The 17935-nt window shown below is 39.6% G+C and overlaps 1 protein-coding gene across 3 annotated transcripts in view; it reads right to left on the reverse strand.

Moving 5' to 3' along the window:
- Window positions 1-1702: 1702 nt before the first annotated feature.
- The window catches only part of LOC143345741 (mannosyl-oligosaccharide 1,2-alpha-mannosidase IA-like), an 831836-nt gene continuing 815603 nt past the window's right edge, over window positions 1703-17935 (reverse strand). For all 3 annotated transcript variants that reach the window (XM_076773117.1, XM_076773119.1, XM_076773118.1), the window contains 5 exons: window positions 16121-16334; window positions 11310-11534; window positions 10805-11010; window positions 10330-10524; window positions 1703-8164 (listed from right to left, as the gene is read on the reverse strand). In XM_076773117.1, the coding sequence (XP_076629232.1) occupies window positions 8042-8164; window positions 10330-10524; window positions 10805-11010; window positions 11310-11534; window positions 16121-16334 (963 nt within the window). In that variant the 3' untranslated portion in view covers window positions 1703-8041. The remainder of the gene's footprint in view (window positions 8165-10329; window positions 10525-10804; window positions 11011-11309; window positions 11535-16120; window positions 16335-17935) is intronic.

Raw genomic sequence — 17935 nt, forward strand, 5'->3', positions numbered from 1 at the left:
CAGGTGTCTTGGTCGTCATCCTTTTTAGCTAAGCGGTTTGTAGAAGCACTTGCTAGGTGCAGTCGCAGTGGTGGGTCGAACGGTCTTCGCACTATGACGGTTCGTACACGAGTCGTGTCTGTTGTATACAAAATGTCCGCATCCAATCAGAACCGTTTTCTTTCAGGATTGGTACACTGGTACTTCTTGCATTTCGGGGTCGCGAGGGTGAACTGCGCGTTCCAGGTATCTGGGAAAACCCTGGTCCAACGGCCAGGACCAGATCGCGAGGTCGCTGGAGCAGGTCCTTTATGACGATTATTATGTGATTTAGTTTACATTGACACTAAAACCATTTAGCTAATGGCTTGTAGCGTCAATGTAATCGCCGAATTGCTGTTGAAAGCGGAACGGCATGTTTTGCGACGCAACAATCTCTTCCCGAATTCGCCGCCAAAGAGACCGTTCCTCTCGCAAGCACTCAACCAACCTGAATATTCGGAGGTGATTTCAACGTTCTCTTTTCTTGGATGGCGGTCAGTTGAAAAACTATTTTTTGAATTTGTATTGACTAGAATTTTCAAGAAAAAAACTTTTTGCCGAAAATATAATGTATGACCAGGAATGTTTCTGTAATTTCATTTTTTGTCTCACTTCCCCTTCTGTTCATTATTATAACCAGTTGGTAATGTTGCGAGTGACACCTAAACGGTAATGAGGCTCTAGAGCCCCCGAAAAGTGGGTCGAAAAAATACATTGGATGTAGTGCCTACTGGCATACCTTGTCTGTGCATATACGATCCTCGACCCACTTCCAATATTCCAGCGTCTAAGGCAAGGTTTGATAGGATGCATTACCGGGACGAAACACGCCTTCCCCAAACTTTTCTTACCATCTAATCCACAGGACCCCTAAATTTCCTTTGCGTCATACATTTCTTCAAGTATCTATCGTTTTAATTTCTTTAGTTCAAATAAATACACTATAATTGCTGGTAGTTCTAGCGTTTAAACGAAGAGATTGCTCTGAAACCATTGTTATTTTACGAGGTATATTTGTTCACGTACTGTAGGCTCCCACTAAGTTCGTGAAGCCGTTTTATTTAGTAAATAGAAAGTTCGGTACTATTTACACACTTGAATTTATTTACAATATTTACATTGGTGCTAACAGTTTAATTTCAATGTCCTTGATTTAATTCTAATGGTACAGTTCGCATGGTGTTCTTAAGTGTTCCTTGATGGTGTTCTTTTTTATTCTCTCTAAAAATTCATATCTCGCGTTTTTAAACTCATTCCAAAATAGGTGGAGATTTGGAATCGCCAATCAAACGTCTGCCCATCCCTCGTGGGCTAGTCCTCAGATATTCAAAATCCCACCCACTGAGGGTGGTGCAGAGATAGGTGTCCGCGGTCCCAAGGACAAGTACGGTCCCGAAGGATGGTTCCTTTACGGCGTTATGGTACGGCAATTTGTATTGTACCAAAAAGTTGCCAAAGTGCTTATTAAGTAATTTAACGAATGAGGTGTACGCTAAATTGATATACTGTGGTCCGTTAATAAATGTTGGGAATTCCCAACACGTACCCCGAAGTCCTATTAAATAGAGTTGTCATGGTTTCATTTTTATTAAATGTTCCAATCTATTCTTGAATATGGTATTTAAATACTTTAAATATTTTAACGTCGTATAAGGGGTTATGAAGATGAACAATATCGCGATTAAAGTATTATCATCATTTATTTATTTCACTGATCATGACAAAGTAATAATCACATAAAGCTGTTAAAAGTAAAACCCCGTTATCACTAAATCGTGTATTGTATTTACAAGTATATTGTTTCGCGTCGTCGTTTTATCATTCACCATTCTTCATCTCATTCTCGACCAACGATAAATATATAATATATATTTGTTTTTCTTCTTTCTGACATGTCTGCATCGCTCTCCCTTACAAAAATTAGATAAGTAAAGCTAAAAACAGTTTCTATCTTTCTTGGATCTTTGATAAAAGCGCACGTACAAACTATCGCTCTCTCTTTCTCTCTCTCTTTCTCTCGCGCGCGCGCGCGCGGTCATTCAATCTCAATCTCCCCTTCCGGCGTAAGAAATGATATTATTGGTACCCAAAACCCCGTTTAATGAAATTCTTCAAATAAAATAGTCTAGTTAACAATAAATTATTAAATATCTATTCACAAATATATGTATAGGCTAATTATCATTTTATTACTATCCTTGTCACCGCCAACCTATTCTCAACCCTTCGTCATCGCCATCACCATTGATTATCGTCTTTGATACTATTTTGTTATACAGCAACGGCCTAAGGTTCGCTGTTTATACGTATAGGTATATCAGCAATACAAATAATCAATTGTTCGCTGATTTGTCCGTAAAGAAAGAGAGGGAAACGAAGAGATTTTGGCCGTCTAATTTCAAGCAAAGTGTTTTACATGCTAGAAGACACTAAATCGTTAACATGATCGCTGATGCTGATTCATCGAAGCGACTTTGCGTCAGTCCGATCGAAATTATTACACTTTTCTTGTTCTCTTTGGTACATCATAAATTTCCTGTGCAGTAACTATATAAAAGATAATTTCGTTGTCAGTATTAACACGGACATACAATTTTTCCTCGAACAATCGTCCTGTAATCGCATGGACATTTTCTAAAACGAGATGGTCTGTGATGAATAATTATACGAGCGCGTAATTTTACGAATTTAATAATGTCACGATGTAACATGTGCTCACGTTTCCACATTCAAATAAAGAACCACAAACTCTGTCGCGTGAGAAATAATTTCGAACATTATCCAGCCACCTGTTTCGGTTACTCTATTTTAAAATCCGCAAATTGAATGATTTTCAGGGAATCGCTTCAGCGCGTCAATAACAGTGAACGTCTACGAACGAACGACAGTTGCGACTATGCGAATGGATCAACGATTCGCTTGAAAACACGACGACGATGACAAAAGAAACGCGCTGTGTCTCATCGTTCTTAGTGTCGTGATGTAACTTCTTCGTTTTCCAAGCGTTTCGTTTCCCATCAAGTAGAAAAGATGTACGCAAATACATGTGTTCCGGTGTGCATGTGTGTCTTGCTTCTGTTCCGAGATGAACGCTCAAAAAGTATGATGTTTTGAGGGACCGTCCGAAATCGAGGAACGAAAGGCAAGAGGTGGAGTATATTATGTGTAATATATTAAGTAACTTTCTGGCCGTCTTAATCATCGACGAGTGCGATGCTTACTGATTGTTTGAAAAGTGGTCGAGGAAAATCTCTCGGAAAATCGATCTTCCACGAAGAACACGCCACTTCTTCGGTATTTCCTGCTTCGTGTGCTACGTTGAAATGCGAGAAACGATCGGAAAATGGCGAACATTTCTTCCTCTATGACTGTATGCACGCATACGCTTTTTAAATACAAATTGTATCGAACTGGAGAACAGAGAGGGTGTTGTCGAGTTAGGGTCAGGCATCAAAATTTGGAAAAATAGATATTTCTCCGTCGAAAGCATTTTCTTTCAGGAGGTCTAGGTAAATTTATTTAATTTGTATTCAAATTGTAATATGCTTTCTTAACAGAAATTCTACCTGTTCATCTGCAATTATATGGATGTATTTAGTGATACACCATTAATATACTTAAAGTTTAATTCATTTAACTAAAGATCCGTTCAATTAATCTTGAATAGTTCCTATAGTATTCGCAAATTACATCCTGAAATCATAAATCTATTCAAACATTTTTCATTAAATTTGGTACTTGGATCTAACTAAACAAATGTCACAGGACTTTCAATGATCTTCGCAAGTTGTCTCATCCCATAATTCTCTAAAACAACGCGATTTGTTTCCCGCAATAGAACGCAGCGTTGCAAAATGCATCTGACTCAAATAAATCGTGATCGACGAACACGCGTATGGCTCAAATTTACAACGTTTCTCACTCACAACAGCATGCATACTTCTCTCTCTCTCTCTCTCTCTCTCTTTCTCTCTCTCTCTCTTTCTCTCTTTCTCTGTTTCTCGCGCGCGTTCGTTGCAAAGCCTATACAATTACACCAGTACCGCTATAATTCTGCTCTACGCCTTGTACCTCGTATAGAATATGACTTTCTTTTTTTCTTTTAAATCTTTATATACATGCTAGTTTATCGGCTTGCTAATGTCGTTTACTAACTACAATGCGACTGGCTCGCGCTGTTTTTGCTTTCCCCTTTCGGCTTGCTGTACTCGTTCAGCACACGCAAACAGAAAATATTCAGCATATACACTCGCACCGGAAACTTCTGATGAGTGACAACGTGTTAATCTCGGTTACCATGGCGGACAGAGCGGGCCGCTCGACGGTCGAAAGCCTTGCGCGACGAATAACGCAGTCGAAATGCATAGAAAGTCGCTTAAGGTCAGTTTTTCGAGCGTGAATCACATCAAGCACGACCCCTCCACTTCTAAGTCACGCCTATTGTAGCTCTGTTCCAGTGGTACGGGGGAGACAACGCAGAGACGAGAGACGGAGCGGTAGGGATAGTTTGTCGCTGGCCTTCAACGGCCAGTCGCGTTCCAACTGCATACAGGAAGGCTGTTCGAACGCGAGAATCGATGCAACGGTGATCGCGAATCGGCTTCCACGAAGGGCAACTCTCTGCTCTATTTCGTCACGATGAGCTGCGTTATTGCTATTATTATCCTTAGACTCAATTTATTACACACGTTTCAGAATATCAAAGTTAATTCGATTGTATTGATTGGCTCAGATGATCGATGTGATTTGTCGCAAGTTTGGGCATGTTTCCGACTTTATTTTACATTTAAATTTATCGGATCATTATACAAGTCTTTGCGTATGCTTGATTAAAGAAGTCGTTAAAAAGATATTGGCCATACACAGAGTGGTCGTTTTATATAATCTTTATCTGTGGTGCAAAGATAAATGTGCTTGAGTCGTTGAACATACATATTTTTATCTTATTTTTTATTTAATTATGGTTTTCTTGGATTTGGCAGGTCTATAAAAAGTTTCTATAACGAAATACGAAAACTTATGAATTGACCTGATAATTCGAGCAAGGTTTTGCAAGCCTGTTGTTTTCCAGGGGTTCGTAAAAATGCCACGATATGGAATCACGTTTCAAGATACGAGCTTCGTAGCAAAGTTTACTTTTACGTTTAAGGGGTTTCGAAGTTTGCTCTGCGAGTTGCACCGTTACATGGTAGCATACACGATTTGCGAGTCGCTTTGAAACTCGTAAAGAGTAGAAAGTAAGGGCGTTAGGAACTTGGAATTGTATTCGAATTTCCATCATTTATATGCCGCATTTCGCGTTTCTGCGGACTTCATGATCGTATTTTTAAAGAAACTTGTGAGTCAAGAAATTACGCGTCGCAGTTATGGAAGGTACTCGTAAAAAACAAAAATAGACACCAGAGATGGATAATATTTTATTCGAATAATAAATAATTAATGAAAACAACATATATTCAATCGAACAGTCATAACTCGAATTTTAATTTTTATTCAACCAATAACAAATATATGTTGTTTATCATATATTCGTTATTTGAAATATTTATCCGAATAAGAATTTTGCCCATCTTTGTCAGACGTTAATTGAAAATAACATCTTGTGATAAATCTCACGTTATCCAGCCAACGTAATTATTTTACTTCGTGATAGCAAGATTTATGAACTCCTCGTCAACAGGTACGCTTAAACGTATCGTAGCAATGTTGTGCAAATGAAAATAATCGATACCATCGTTTTCCATGACCAAATCGCGACAACAGAGGATCACCCTTCACAGTATATTTAACTAATCTGAAAATTCTAAGCGAGTTGACGCTAATGAACAATTCAACGACTGGTCTCTATTGGTTTTTGTGGCCGCTAAATAGAAAAAAATAACTCGTCGCGTCAAACGGGCGTGACGGATTGAATAAATCCTACATTGGCGTTTTCTGCCACCGAGACTGTCGAGGCGCAGTGTTGTTATTCAAAAGTAGAAAACGTTAGAAAAAGCCGCGAACAGGTTCGTCTCGGTGGAGTTTGAAAAGTGGCGGAATCGACGGTTGGCAATTGCGATCGATCGTGATAACAGTAACCGATCAATTTTTATTTTTTATTTTGGAGGACTGTTCTTTTTTTTTATCATTGCACGTCACAAAGTCGAATCGCAACTATTAAAAGTTCATAATTAAAGTGGTGAAAATCCATCTCTGTTTCGAAACAGGAGTTTTGAATTTTAAAAAACATGAAATATTTTCTTGAGAAAATATGTTTTAGGTAACGACACGCGTATGTAATTCTCGAATTGGAAAAGTGTGGATTTTCATCGTTGTTCCCTCTAAGTCAGCGAAGCAGGCGATTGATTCGTTAATCCTCTGAATGGGCAGTTACACTCCTTTGAGCAATCAGAGGTTACGAATAGCGGTTACGAAAATTTTACATTTTTATTGAAATGAAGCGAGTTTTGTACTATACATGTAAAAGTAGTAAAAAATGTTACGTTGTTAATGAAATGGAACTCGGAGAAATAAAATAGACAATCATTTGCCACCGTGTAGCTTAGAGGGGATTCCATCATCGTTGTAGTAGAAACATAAGAATAGTCATTTTGCTTATCAACCGAATTTCAGTCAACAGAAAAGGTAATTTTATCTCTTAGACAATTTTATTCGAAATGTCTTTTCACCACTTTCGTAACGAGTGGTATATATTTAACCACTCCCCAAGGAACATCCCCAAAACCGAATGCTATCATTATTCATCTTCGTCGTCACACTCGCGATAATTAGCTTCTCCGTTCTTTCTGAGGGAAGGTTCATCATTTTTTTTTCAAGCTCGAACGGAAGGAAGAAGAAAAAGAGAAACATGCCATAATCACCGATAAATCTGACCAAACGTTCTAATTCCCTCCGAATGGATTCCGTTGGGTAGACCGTTTCGTGTCGCAGGCAAAAAAGAAATGGGTTAAGTACCCGCATTCGGGTGAAGAGTAAATGATCACACTCTCCATTGAAGTCCATTCTCGTATTCGTGCGTTCAGTTGTTCTATTTTATATATTCTCACGCATGCGCTCTTTTCTCGCTATTTACAAACGTACGTGCGTGTCGTTTACAAGGCAACATCGTTAAACTGTCAGACGTCACTTTTAACGAAACTTTGCACAAACGTTCGTCGACACGGCCTAAAAACTACACCACGTTCTGTTGTTGCTACTTATCGACTTTAAGGGAGCAACCACCCATTTCGTTCGTGTCTATATAACCCTTAAATACCAAATTTTTGAGGCTCGTATCAGCAGAGAAAAATGTAAAAATAAGGGGGACAGAAATTAAATTTTCTAAAAAATTTTGTCCCCGACACTTTTTCCCACTAATTTACAAGCTTCCCCAGAAACAGTAACTTTCTTCATTCGTAGCATCTATCAATATCTTTTGTGATTTAAGAGTTATGTATTCTTGAATAAAATAGATTTGTTACAAGGGGTGGCTTCTCGCTTAAAGTCGTAAAGTGTCAACGAAATACGACACCGGTTCTTAGATCGGAACAACGAACAATCTGTGTGAAATTTGATTAAAATTGCCCGACAATTGGCGATACTTCCCTGTTAGATAACATCCGTAACGTCGCCTCCGTTCCCTATTACCTCGTTTTACCTAAACTAATTATTTAACCGCATCAAACCCGCGGCAACGCGCGACTTTGATCGCTCGACGTCTCGAGACGAGACCTCGCGTTGCCGTTCTGTTTCTCCCATTTGTCACGTGTTGCTGTTTCCTCCATTGTTCTCTGATGAGTGTCGCATAGACGTTGTGTTTTCTGACTCTCCTCGTCCTCGAGTAGCCACCTTATTCCGCCGTGCACTGTCGTATCCCTATTTTATTCCTCTTCCTTTTGTTTTGTCAGACTATTTTTGGTTGCTCCTGTTCCGGTTTCTCGAGTTCGGTCTTCTTTTGGCGCATCTGACGATGCGATTCTCGGTGTTAAGAATCTTGTCGCGTCGGCGCATTGCTTTTACGTATCGTGAGACTTCGTTGGAATTATAAAGAAGGAGATGGCCGGTAAAGGGGATTGCCCCTGATAGGAAGCACGTGGGCCTCGGAGTTGAACACCCAGTCGTCCAAGTTTATGAGGTCGTCGTCGCTGAACAGCAGGTAGAGGTACTGCGAAAGATCAGAATAACGATCTCAGTAATCACTTCCTGAGGTTTCATTCATTCATTTGCTAACGCTTTCAGTAATCTAGAACAGAGGTTATCAAAGGGGAGCATAAGGCTCTCGACAGGACACGTTGATTTTCACCGCAAATAATGCAAGAAACTGGGTAGTTACAACATCGAAACATATTACCAAAATATTATAATGATACAGTGTATAAATGAAAACATGATACCATTGTGTTACAATAGTGATTCATCAGACTAGTTAATCATCTTAATGCTTAAAAATCTCGTAAACCAGTACAGAACAATCTTCAATTTGACAAAAGAATGTACAGCATTGAAAAATTTTGAAATTTGGTATTGTGCGATGTATTAAGTATTTTTGTTGTGTTGATCCATTTAATATCGAAAGAAATTGCGAAACATTTAACAACAAGTCGCTAAAGTTGGTTTTAGGTACAATATCGATTTGACAAATAAACGTAATAATGAAAAAGTTCGTTTTTTTACGCGTTATACATATTCCCCCATCAAGTTGTATTATTCAATTTTCATACATTGTGGAATTGGCAGAGTTAATGGGAATTAATGGACGGTTGATTCATTTGCATTGCAGAATCGATGGAAAAGTGTAGTCAAAGCTGCGGAAGAACGTTGTACCTCGAAAACTCATATTCTGCTGCAGTAGTATAACACAGTTTTCGTCAGCCAACCAGTTTTTCTAGTCTCTGATTGCATCCAATGCAAAATACAATTTTGAATAACAATTGAAACAGTAATACTTTCGATATTAATTCCTTATAGAAACAAATAATGGTTTATTGTTATCGTAAACAAGAACTTGACAGGGGTCAGAGTATGTTTACTAAATATATTTAAGTATTTTATCACTCGTTCCTATACATTTTTCAACGTAATCTACGACCTTTTATCCCTGGAATAAACATGTTAACAATGTTGTTTCAGACTCCGGCTATTTTTCTTGATTACCGAGAAAGCAATTCGCGAAGAATCTTGGAAGCTTTAAAACATCCTGTCGATCTTGGAAAAGCGACGGTTTAATGAGATTCCTGGAAGGCCCAGTGGGATTCGGTCAGTAATCAACTAAGCGTTAATAAGTGAATTAACTTCCTAACATACTCGCCGTTATGGACGATAATGACTGTCTACGTTCAGGTTCGCGTCCCCATTTTGTAGTTGGCCGACGTTGCTCGATGAGTTTAATCGTTTCCCGCCACGTAACGTTACAAAAACCACGGCTGCTTTATAGGGAAGTTAACGAGCTTGGTTCGCATTCAAGACGATGCGATCTTAAACGTTGCAGACTTTGCGAAATATGGCAAAAAAAATGTTACATCGACGCGTGAGTTGTTAGCTCAGCTGGAGGTCGAACGAAACTTCACGGGAAGCTAATTCGTTGGATGCAAAACTGGTAATTAACCATTGATAAAATCGACGGAACAGTGTCGACTAATTAAGGGAGGGTTGCTTAATTTATATCGGTCAGTTTAACACATTCGCGCCGGATGGCTCGTATATATTTTATCAGATTTTTCGCTCTCTCGTCTTAAAATAAATTAATAAGATGGCTCAATTTCTCCTTAAAAATGTCAGGAAAGATGGTTTACAAGTTAGAGTAATTAAGAATGCATTTGCAACTTGTTTTATTTCGAGTCGAACAGATTAGCACGAAGATATTCCCTTGATTTTAGGAATGGTCGAAAGTCGAATGGCGTTGAGTTTCAACAGTACGGCGGATGACGTAAAACACAGAGATCCAACTTCGCCATTGTCTCTTTGGTGGCTCGTGAAGCGTGAAATCTAGCATTGTCGTGTCCCAATAAACTTTTCTCCTTAAGCTTTTGAATTCATCTCCATTGTTGGCTCAAAATAAAATTTTAAGAAAGACTGTCTGGATCGATGAGGTAAAGTATGGGTTCCTTGGTGACAATTTCAAAGAATTCAAATGTTGACGGCTATGCAAAATTGTGAACATTGAAACCCTAGCAATATATTTTAAATAACTTTACTCAAATATAAAAAGAAACTGAATCTGGTCATAGTTCTACAGAAAACTACCCTCTTGAAACAAAGTTAAGGGTGTGGTTGCGTTGTTTTTCACTCGATCCACGTGCATTAAAAAAGAAATTAATAGCGCGCCCGTACCTTCAGAGTCTCGGCGAAGAAGTAGCTTTGTTGAACGTCGTCTTGTGGCGGATCAATCACGTAAACGTTGTGAAGTCCAGTGAAACCTCCTGGAACGCGACAGTATTTCTCCAACGCCTGGACCGCCTCCCACCCCCACTCGCGGTATTTCGGGTCCTTTGTCAGCCGCCACATCACGAAGTACGATTCAAACGTCTGAAAGATAGATATTTTACTCCACGGAATTTGACCAGCAGACCGTATTTGCTCAGTGAGTGCCGTGAAAAATTAAGGATTGAATATTTTAGTTTCCGTTCTTGGCTGGGGAAACACCAGAAAATAACGTCAAGACGTTACTTCCTAGTTTGTTTGACCTAGGGCGTTTATATTCCTGTTTCTTGTTTAGAATATGAAACATATTTTACAGCTGGAAGGAAGAAAGGAAAAAAAGAAAACGTGAAATACGTTTTATTTTTTAAACTTTTGAGAAACTTACTTCCGGTCGGAGGATATAATATTTCTCGCCGTTCTTTAAGCTCTTCGCTTCATTACCCTCGATGAAGTGGAACGCTTCCGGTCCAAGTTTCGTGAAGCTTCGATCGTAGGATTCGTGGCACGTGTTAGTCAGACCGGCGGCTATCGACATATATCTGTCAGACATTTCGTTTTCCATTGTTTTGGCACCTAATGCGAACATTCCACCTGGAAACAGACATTTCTTACGGTTCGAAACCAGTAACGCAGGACGAGCCTAACAGTTATTTATTTCACGGAGCCTATAGTTAATTTCTGATACGATGATTTTTAATCGGAAGAACTACCGTCGCTATGATAAACAGATATTGAGTGGTCGCTACTGTATCTAGTCGAGAAAAGCGAGTGAAAATAATCTCGCAGGTCGAAAAGATATTTCGCGAAAATACCAGCGAAGCAGAAGTATTAAAAGTAAGCGAAGCAGAAGTATTAAATGGAAAAGTAAGAGGATTTCTGTTAAAACTCACCAGCGAAACATGCTAGATGGCCCATTTTATGGTCTAGCCTGTCGTATTTCAGATCCGATACATAAAGCAGCTTTCCGGGTGACGTTTGGATCATGTGTTGATCTATCGCTGCGATCGCTTCGTCGTACATTTGACGGGCCTCGACGTCCTCCTTACCCGACTGAATCCAAGCTTTCAGCAGGTACTCGTAGAAGCTGTCGCCAAGTCCTCCCAACGACATGTGATCTATATTTGACGAGAAAATAGTTTTCTTAACCGATTTATTACGGGGAACCATGTTAACGCCAACGCTTTTTCGAGAAGGGAACGTGCTGTATCGCAAACAGCTGGAAACATAAATATGTCATCGATGCTTATATTCGACAGTGGCTTGGGCAGCGATATAAACGGGTTTTCAAATTGAAGTAAAATGAAAACTACATAACATAATTCGGTGCTCATTTTATGTACGTTCGATGACATAAAATATTGTATTACAGTATCATTGAACACTAAACCTTCCACGATAGGTCAAATGACTGGTTGAATAATTTATATTATTTTGTAAAAACACAGACAAAAGGTATTAAATTCTGATTAGCTTTCGACGTAAATAAGAAATATGTATATAGCAAAGATGAAAGCAGAGAATCTTCAGTCTCCACTATCTTAAAACAGTCTAACAACGTGTATTAAAAATAGTTAAACTTCACCGGTAGGTTTAGTGTTAAATAATCACCACGAATACGACGATGCAAAAAGCTTTCTACAGAATGAGAGCGAAGGTTCATCGAATTCGTAATTTTATTAAGGATCACAAAAGTCTAAAAAATATTTCATAAAACAACTAGAGAGGCAGTACCTGTAACCTATTTCAAGCGGTGTTTTTTTTTTCAGAAATGTACAATTCAATCGTTAGTGGGACTATTCACTCGATCTAACGCAGGAACCGCGGATCTATTTATCGTTCGTGACTCCCCTCTAGATTGTCAGTTACAATTGCGTTCATCGAAGGAAGCCGACTTTGCGCTTCTCGCGATGAAAGCGAAATCACATTAATAACGTCGAGCCGGATAACGAAGGAGGACCGTCTGTTTTCGAAGATATCGCCGGACGAGTGCGCGCCAGTGATCGCGAAGGATGCTTCATTATGACAACGAGCAGCGAAATGGTCGGCCACTTGGATAGCAGAACGACTCCGCGGTTCTTCAGAAACAGGAAAGACAACCGGTACTGTGATTCGCCGTGGATATCGGGGAGGTTTTTATACCGGGAAGAGGGCTACTCCGACAACTCGTCTGAGAGCCAGCGGGACAAAGAGGAAAGAGCTCGAGCAGTTTTACTCTCGCGACTCTTCTATCCCCTCGCTGCGGGAAACGTCGAGTACTTTCGTTTTCCTCTTTCCACTGCGTTCGCGGGTCGCTGGCTAGAAATGAAATCCCGTGCTAGGAAAAAGCGCGATTACGGATCGAAACGAACGGACGAAATAAATTAAATTCGATGGACGACTGGCCGATGTAGAAGTCGAACGCCCAAGTAGAGGTAGCTATGGTGAAACTTTATTTTCGACATGCTTCAACTGGGTGGATTTCGATTTAAATTCGTAATTGTTGCGTGTACTTTGTCATTTCGTTGTGCCAGGTGCGATCAAGAAGTTATTGGACCGACTTTTAGGAGTACGTACTGTGCGTCCTCGGGAAGTTGGCTAGTGAGGGTGGCTCGCTTGCTCCGCCCATCTCTACTTTCGTTTAGGCACCAATCAGACCTGCGTTCCTTTCGCTAGCCAACTTCTCGCGGACGCTCAGTACATGGGTTGTTTGCTATAGTTACATCAAATTTCAAGCACAAATCTTTCTCAAAGACTCGCATAAAATTGAAATTCTGTCGTGGGTCACTATGACCGTGTATCCATCTAACCCTAAACCTCTGTTCGAGTATTAATTAGTTTGCCGAAAATTCGCAACAGAGTTCGTTCGCCCTGGCTCCGTAGCGATAACTCGACAGTCTGCAATGGAACCATAAATTTCAAAAGACTCGAGACTTGACGGTCGCCGGCGTCCGCAAAGAAACGAAAACGGAAGAAGGACGGCCGACGTTCGGTTTTAGGAGGATGATAAATATTCGGCGATGAGAAAGAGACGACGGAGGGGAGATCGTCATACGTGCATTGGGAAAACACGAGAGGAACACGAAGTCGGCGGAACAACGGGAGAAGAGGATTTAGCACCCGAGGGGATGCGCAGCATGATAAATGCGTTATTCGGGATCGCGCAAAGAGATCTTGGGTAATGTCGTCTCCACGGAAGGCGACGGAAGCGCAAAAGGAACCTGAGAAGAACCGTGAAACGGGACCAGCACCCTTTCTGCCATCTTTCCCCCCCTTTCCATTCACCCTCTAAAACTATTTCAGCAATATAATTGATGGCCGTCAGATTAAAAATCTATTAAATGAAATTACTGCAATAAAATGACCCGGCCGCATTTATGTCCGACTTTTTCTTTGTTTTGTTGATTTTGGCCGAGTCAATGTTTCTCGCTAGTAATGAGCGTGTCAGTTTTTTTCTGTTCATTTTCGTTTCCTCGTATTTTTTACACGGTCGCCCGCGGGGTAATGATTTTATCGAGACGTTCGGTGTCTCTTGTATTCGTTAATGTTCGAGCATCACGTGTTTTTTGAAAGACAGCTTTTTATCCCATGGGAAATTTTTAATTTTCAATAGTAATTCATGAAGCCCGAGTCTGGCGTCAAAGAATAATTAGTTCCAGGTGTTACGTCTTTTTTTACGAGCAAACTGATTACTGTGATTGAAATTGGCGTGGCCAGTTTAAAGGAAGCCCGGAACACGCTGCCGCGGCGCTCTTTGAAATTTATATCGCGGTGGTTTCGTTCGTTACTTTTTCGTACGTGTGGTCGGGACAGTGAAATCGAAACGCAGGAACTGCGAGTAACAGAAATTGAAATGCGAGCATCTCGGTGAGGGGGCTTGCGAGACGAAACGAGATGCTTCTGGATGCGGTTGAGGCACGTGAGAATCAAAGAGATGCAAACTCGTTTAAAGGATTCGTGAAGACTGAATCCCAGTCGAGGAGCTCCAACTACTTCAAATCTCAAGTTTAGGGTTTCGAAAGTGCATGCGGTGTGGAGAGACGAGGGTTTCAGAATCACAGCGGTGCATGTCAGGCACAACACCTTACAAGAAACGCGTATATACGTTACGGATTTTCACAATCGATATCTTTCCAACATTACTTAACACTAAATCTACCGCAACCGGTCAAATGACCGATTTTAAATATTTTTCAGAATTTCTAACACACAATATTATTTCAGCGCCATTTAACTTTACGACTTTTCTAGTATAGTATACGTAGAATGAATTTTATAATATTCACTTCTATTTTTATTGTTTGCTTTTTGAAAAAACTATGTATTGTATCTTGCCTACCACGACGGCTCATCCGACCGTTTGAATGATTTATATTTTTTTATAAGAAACTGGACAAAGTTTGATACCTAATTCTGGTTAGCTTCCGATGTGAATAGGAAATATATCTATAGCAAAGACGAAAGGAGAGAATCTTCAGCTTCCACTGTCTTAGAACGGTCTAACACCGCGTATTAAAAATAGTTAAACTTTAGACGCGTGCAGTTTCAAAGCTACTAGTATTTTCTCCATGATTGAGCCACTGTTAAAAGCGGCAAAGCTTCCTCTTTAAAATAGTATTTTGTTTATGTCGATCCGACTTTTCATTTTCGAGATATCGTAATTTATGTAAAAGGGTAGTATTCTTCATTTGACTATCGCTGTCTCCGTTTAACGCGTCGCATCGGACCTCCTTCTCGCACGTTGACACACTGACCGAGTGACCGAGTGACGTAACGTTTACTATTTACTACGAGTACGTGCGGTCAATGGCCTTGACAAGGCCGTAGTAAACAAACGCTTCGGACCCTTATATCTCCGTAACTAGCCATCGCATCGACGCGAGACTAAAATCACTATATCTCCGGAACTAATAAAGCTATCGACTTGTTCGAACGCTCGTTTTAAAGCGCATTTCATTCTCTACCTAATGATCATATCACATAGTATAATTTTTGCTATCTTTTATGTTAATTTCCACATTTACTTTGACGCTATATACCTAAAGAAGTTTCAACAATTCTTATTGATTATACGATTGGTGTGCGATAAAACTTGATCACAAATTGTTTATTTAATTGAAAATGAATTTAAATTTGTATACCGGATGTTTGCATAATTATTATGCCATTTCTTTCGTAAATAATTGTTTTCTCCGGAATTAACTACGGTATCGACTTGAAAGAAAATTTGTTCTCAAGAGCGTTTTATCTTCCATCCGATGAAAATTACTAATTTACTAATACTACTAAAGTACTAATGCACGTTTAGAGTTAAAGTATTGAATATTTTTGTGCAGATTCCTAGAATTCAATGTTTTAGGAAAAAATATGCGACATAAAAAAGAATAATATCTTACGGATATACTTCAAAACAAATTGGTCATGGTTGGAATGGGTATACATGAAGTGCTGGTAGGTTTGGTGTTAAAAAATTACCTAAGTGCGTATATTTTTCGATGTACAAGTCAAATTAATTTTTTAAATCTCTCCTCTGTCTGAGCTATTATTTCCATATACGTCGTATAGATTATTCGTGTTTCAAGCATGTGTCTCCATATAGTGTTACACTAAATTGTCATGCATATTTTTCTGTATTCGTGTAGGTTAATTTTAAAAGATAAGAAACATTCTTGATGCTCAAGAGAAGACAAATCTATAACCAATTTGTATTGTTCCGATAACTTACGTTGTCCCCATTTTCCAGTCCTAGGGTGGATATAATTCGGATAGAGTCCCTTTGGTTTCTCCAGATTCTTCAACACTTTCCTAACGTTCTCGACCTTGCTTTTGAAGACCAAATTGCCAGTGATGTCGCTAAGGTAGGTAAATTCCAGATGCATCGTGCCAATTTCGGACAGTATGCTGCACCCGCTGCTCGCCCATCCGTAATTCTTGCTCGCCTGTAAATTTCGGCGAAATTTTGTTTCGATTAGTCGACAAAGAAATTCCGTTGAAACCAGTATCGAATGGAAACCAATTAAATGAAAGAACAAAGACGGCCAACTTCGTTTACATTATAGACGTCTCACTGTTGTGAAACAAACTCGCTTTGCGTTTTCTTTCCGAAACAAATATTCGCTGCTTGTAAAATTACGGTTACAGTCTTGTTGATAATGACAATCCTCGGTGGTTGCGCAGAAATAAATTGAATTTCCCGGGAATTCAAAGAAAAAAGGTTTGAATCTTGCGAAAGGACTTAGTACGAGTGACGAGTGCAAAAATGACACTCGGTTAGAAAAAGTAATAATGGTAATCATAATCATTAATCAAATAATCATCATGAAGATTAATTAATTATTTATTGAACATCTACTGTACTAGTTTTTATTAAGTTTTTATTCGTGTTTTAAAAGATACACAGCGACTGAAAATTAATTTTGTATTTAATTTCAATTTTTGAAATTCACCTTCAAACACAACTTCACGAGAGTACCTACTTTTTACGTGCTCCTCTCTAGCCAAAGAAAAAGTAATTTTATGATATTTCCGAGGATGCTTAAAAGTTACTGCAAAATATAACGGAGGAGGTCTTTAATTATTTCTCTGCGAGCAAACTCCCACCGTTAGGTTGATATGAAAGATAGGAAATCCAATTTCAACGTTTATTTAATGCACCGTGAAAGTGTAAACTCGTTGGATATGGTCCCCAACGCGAGAAATAAAACGGTTCCTGCTGGATTTCCATTCGCCTCCGAGTTTTTGCGGCGGTGCAACGCTCCGCGGGAAAACGAAAAGAGCTGTCGAAGTAGACAGTCGTATCGTTCATGGAAAATTGCGCGAAAGGGGAAAGAAAGCGAGGAAAGAGCGAAATCAAACGAAAAGAGCGACGGGGAAAAGTACGTTTGAAGTCGAGGATTCGCGAAACCGTAGGCAGAAAACGCGAGAGGAAGAGTATTACAGGAACAGCGAACATAGGTAAAGACAATCCGGGAAAGTGCGAACAGGAAGACGAGAAAATGTGAACATCAAAGAGAAACGTTAAAAGATAAGAGCGATACAGCAGAAGAAAGAGAGAAGCAAAAAGAAAGAGAAGTCAAAAAAGGCTCGAAACGGTGGTGTTAACCAGAGTTGGACAAATTTTACCCACGAATAACGAATACAAATTTTAGATCCATTCGTAAACTAATTTCGTTAAATAACTTTCGTCAACGATTGTACTTTACATTATTTTCCAATCGAACCCAAATCCTTGTAGAATCCTTCCAGTGACAATATAAAAACGGGTTTGTTTCTGAACGCAAATCTTAACAAATGAGGAACGATCAAAGGAAAAGACGAACGGTAGAGAAGAAAGGGGGGAAAAAGATGCAGAACAGGCAAAGTGACCTAGGCAACGCCTTCCACGGCATCGTTTCTCGTCCAATTAAGAATTTGCATATTAATCGCGGCCTGTCGCTTTGGCGAGCGTGACTTGATGGAATCGTTTCAATTAAACTCGACCAATAGAACGATGTTCTCGTTTCTAATGTGCGCGCAAAAACCACCGGGGTTGCCGCCTTCT

The sequence above is a fragment of the Colletes latitarsis genome, chromosome 9, assembly GCF_051014445.1.
Source record: "Colletes latitarsis isolate SP2378_abdomen chromosome 9, iyColLati1, whole genome shotgun sequence".
In the NCBI taxonomy this organism is placed as follows: Eukaryota; Metazoa; Arthropoda; class Insecta; order Hymenoptera; family Colletidae; genus Colletes; species Colletes latitarsis.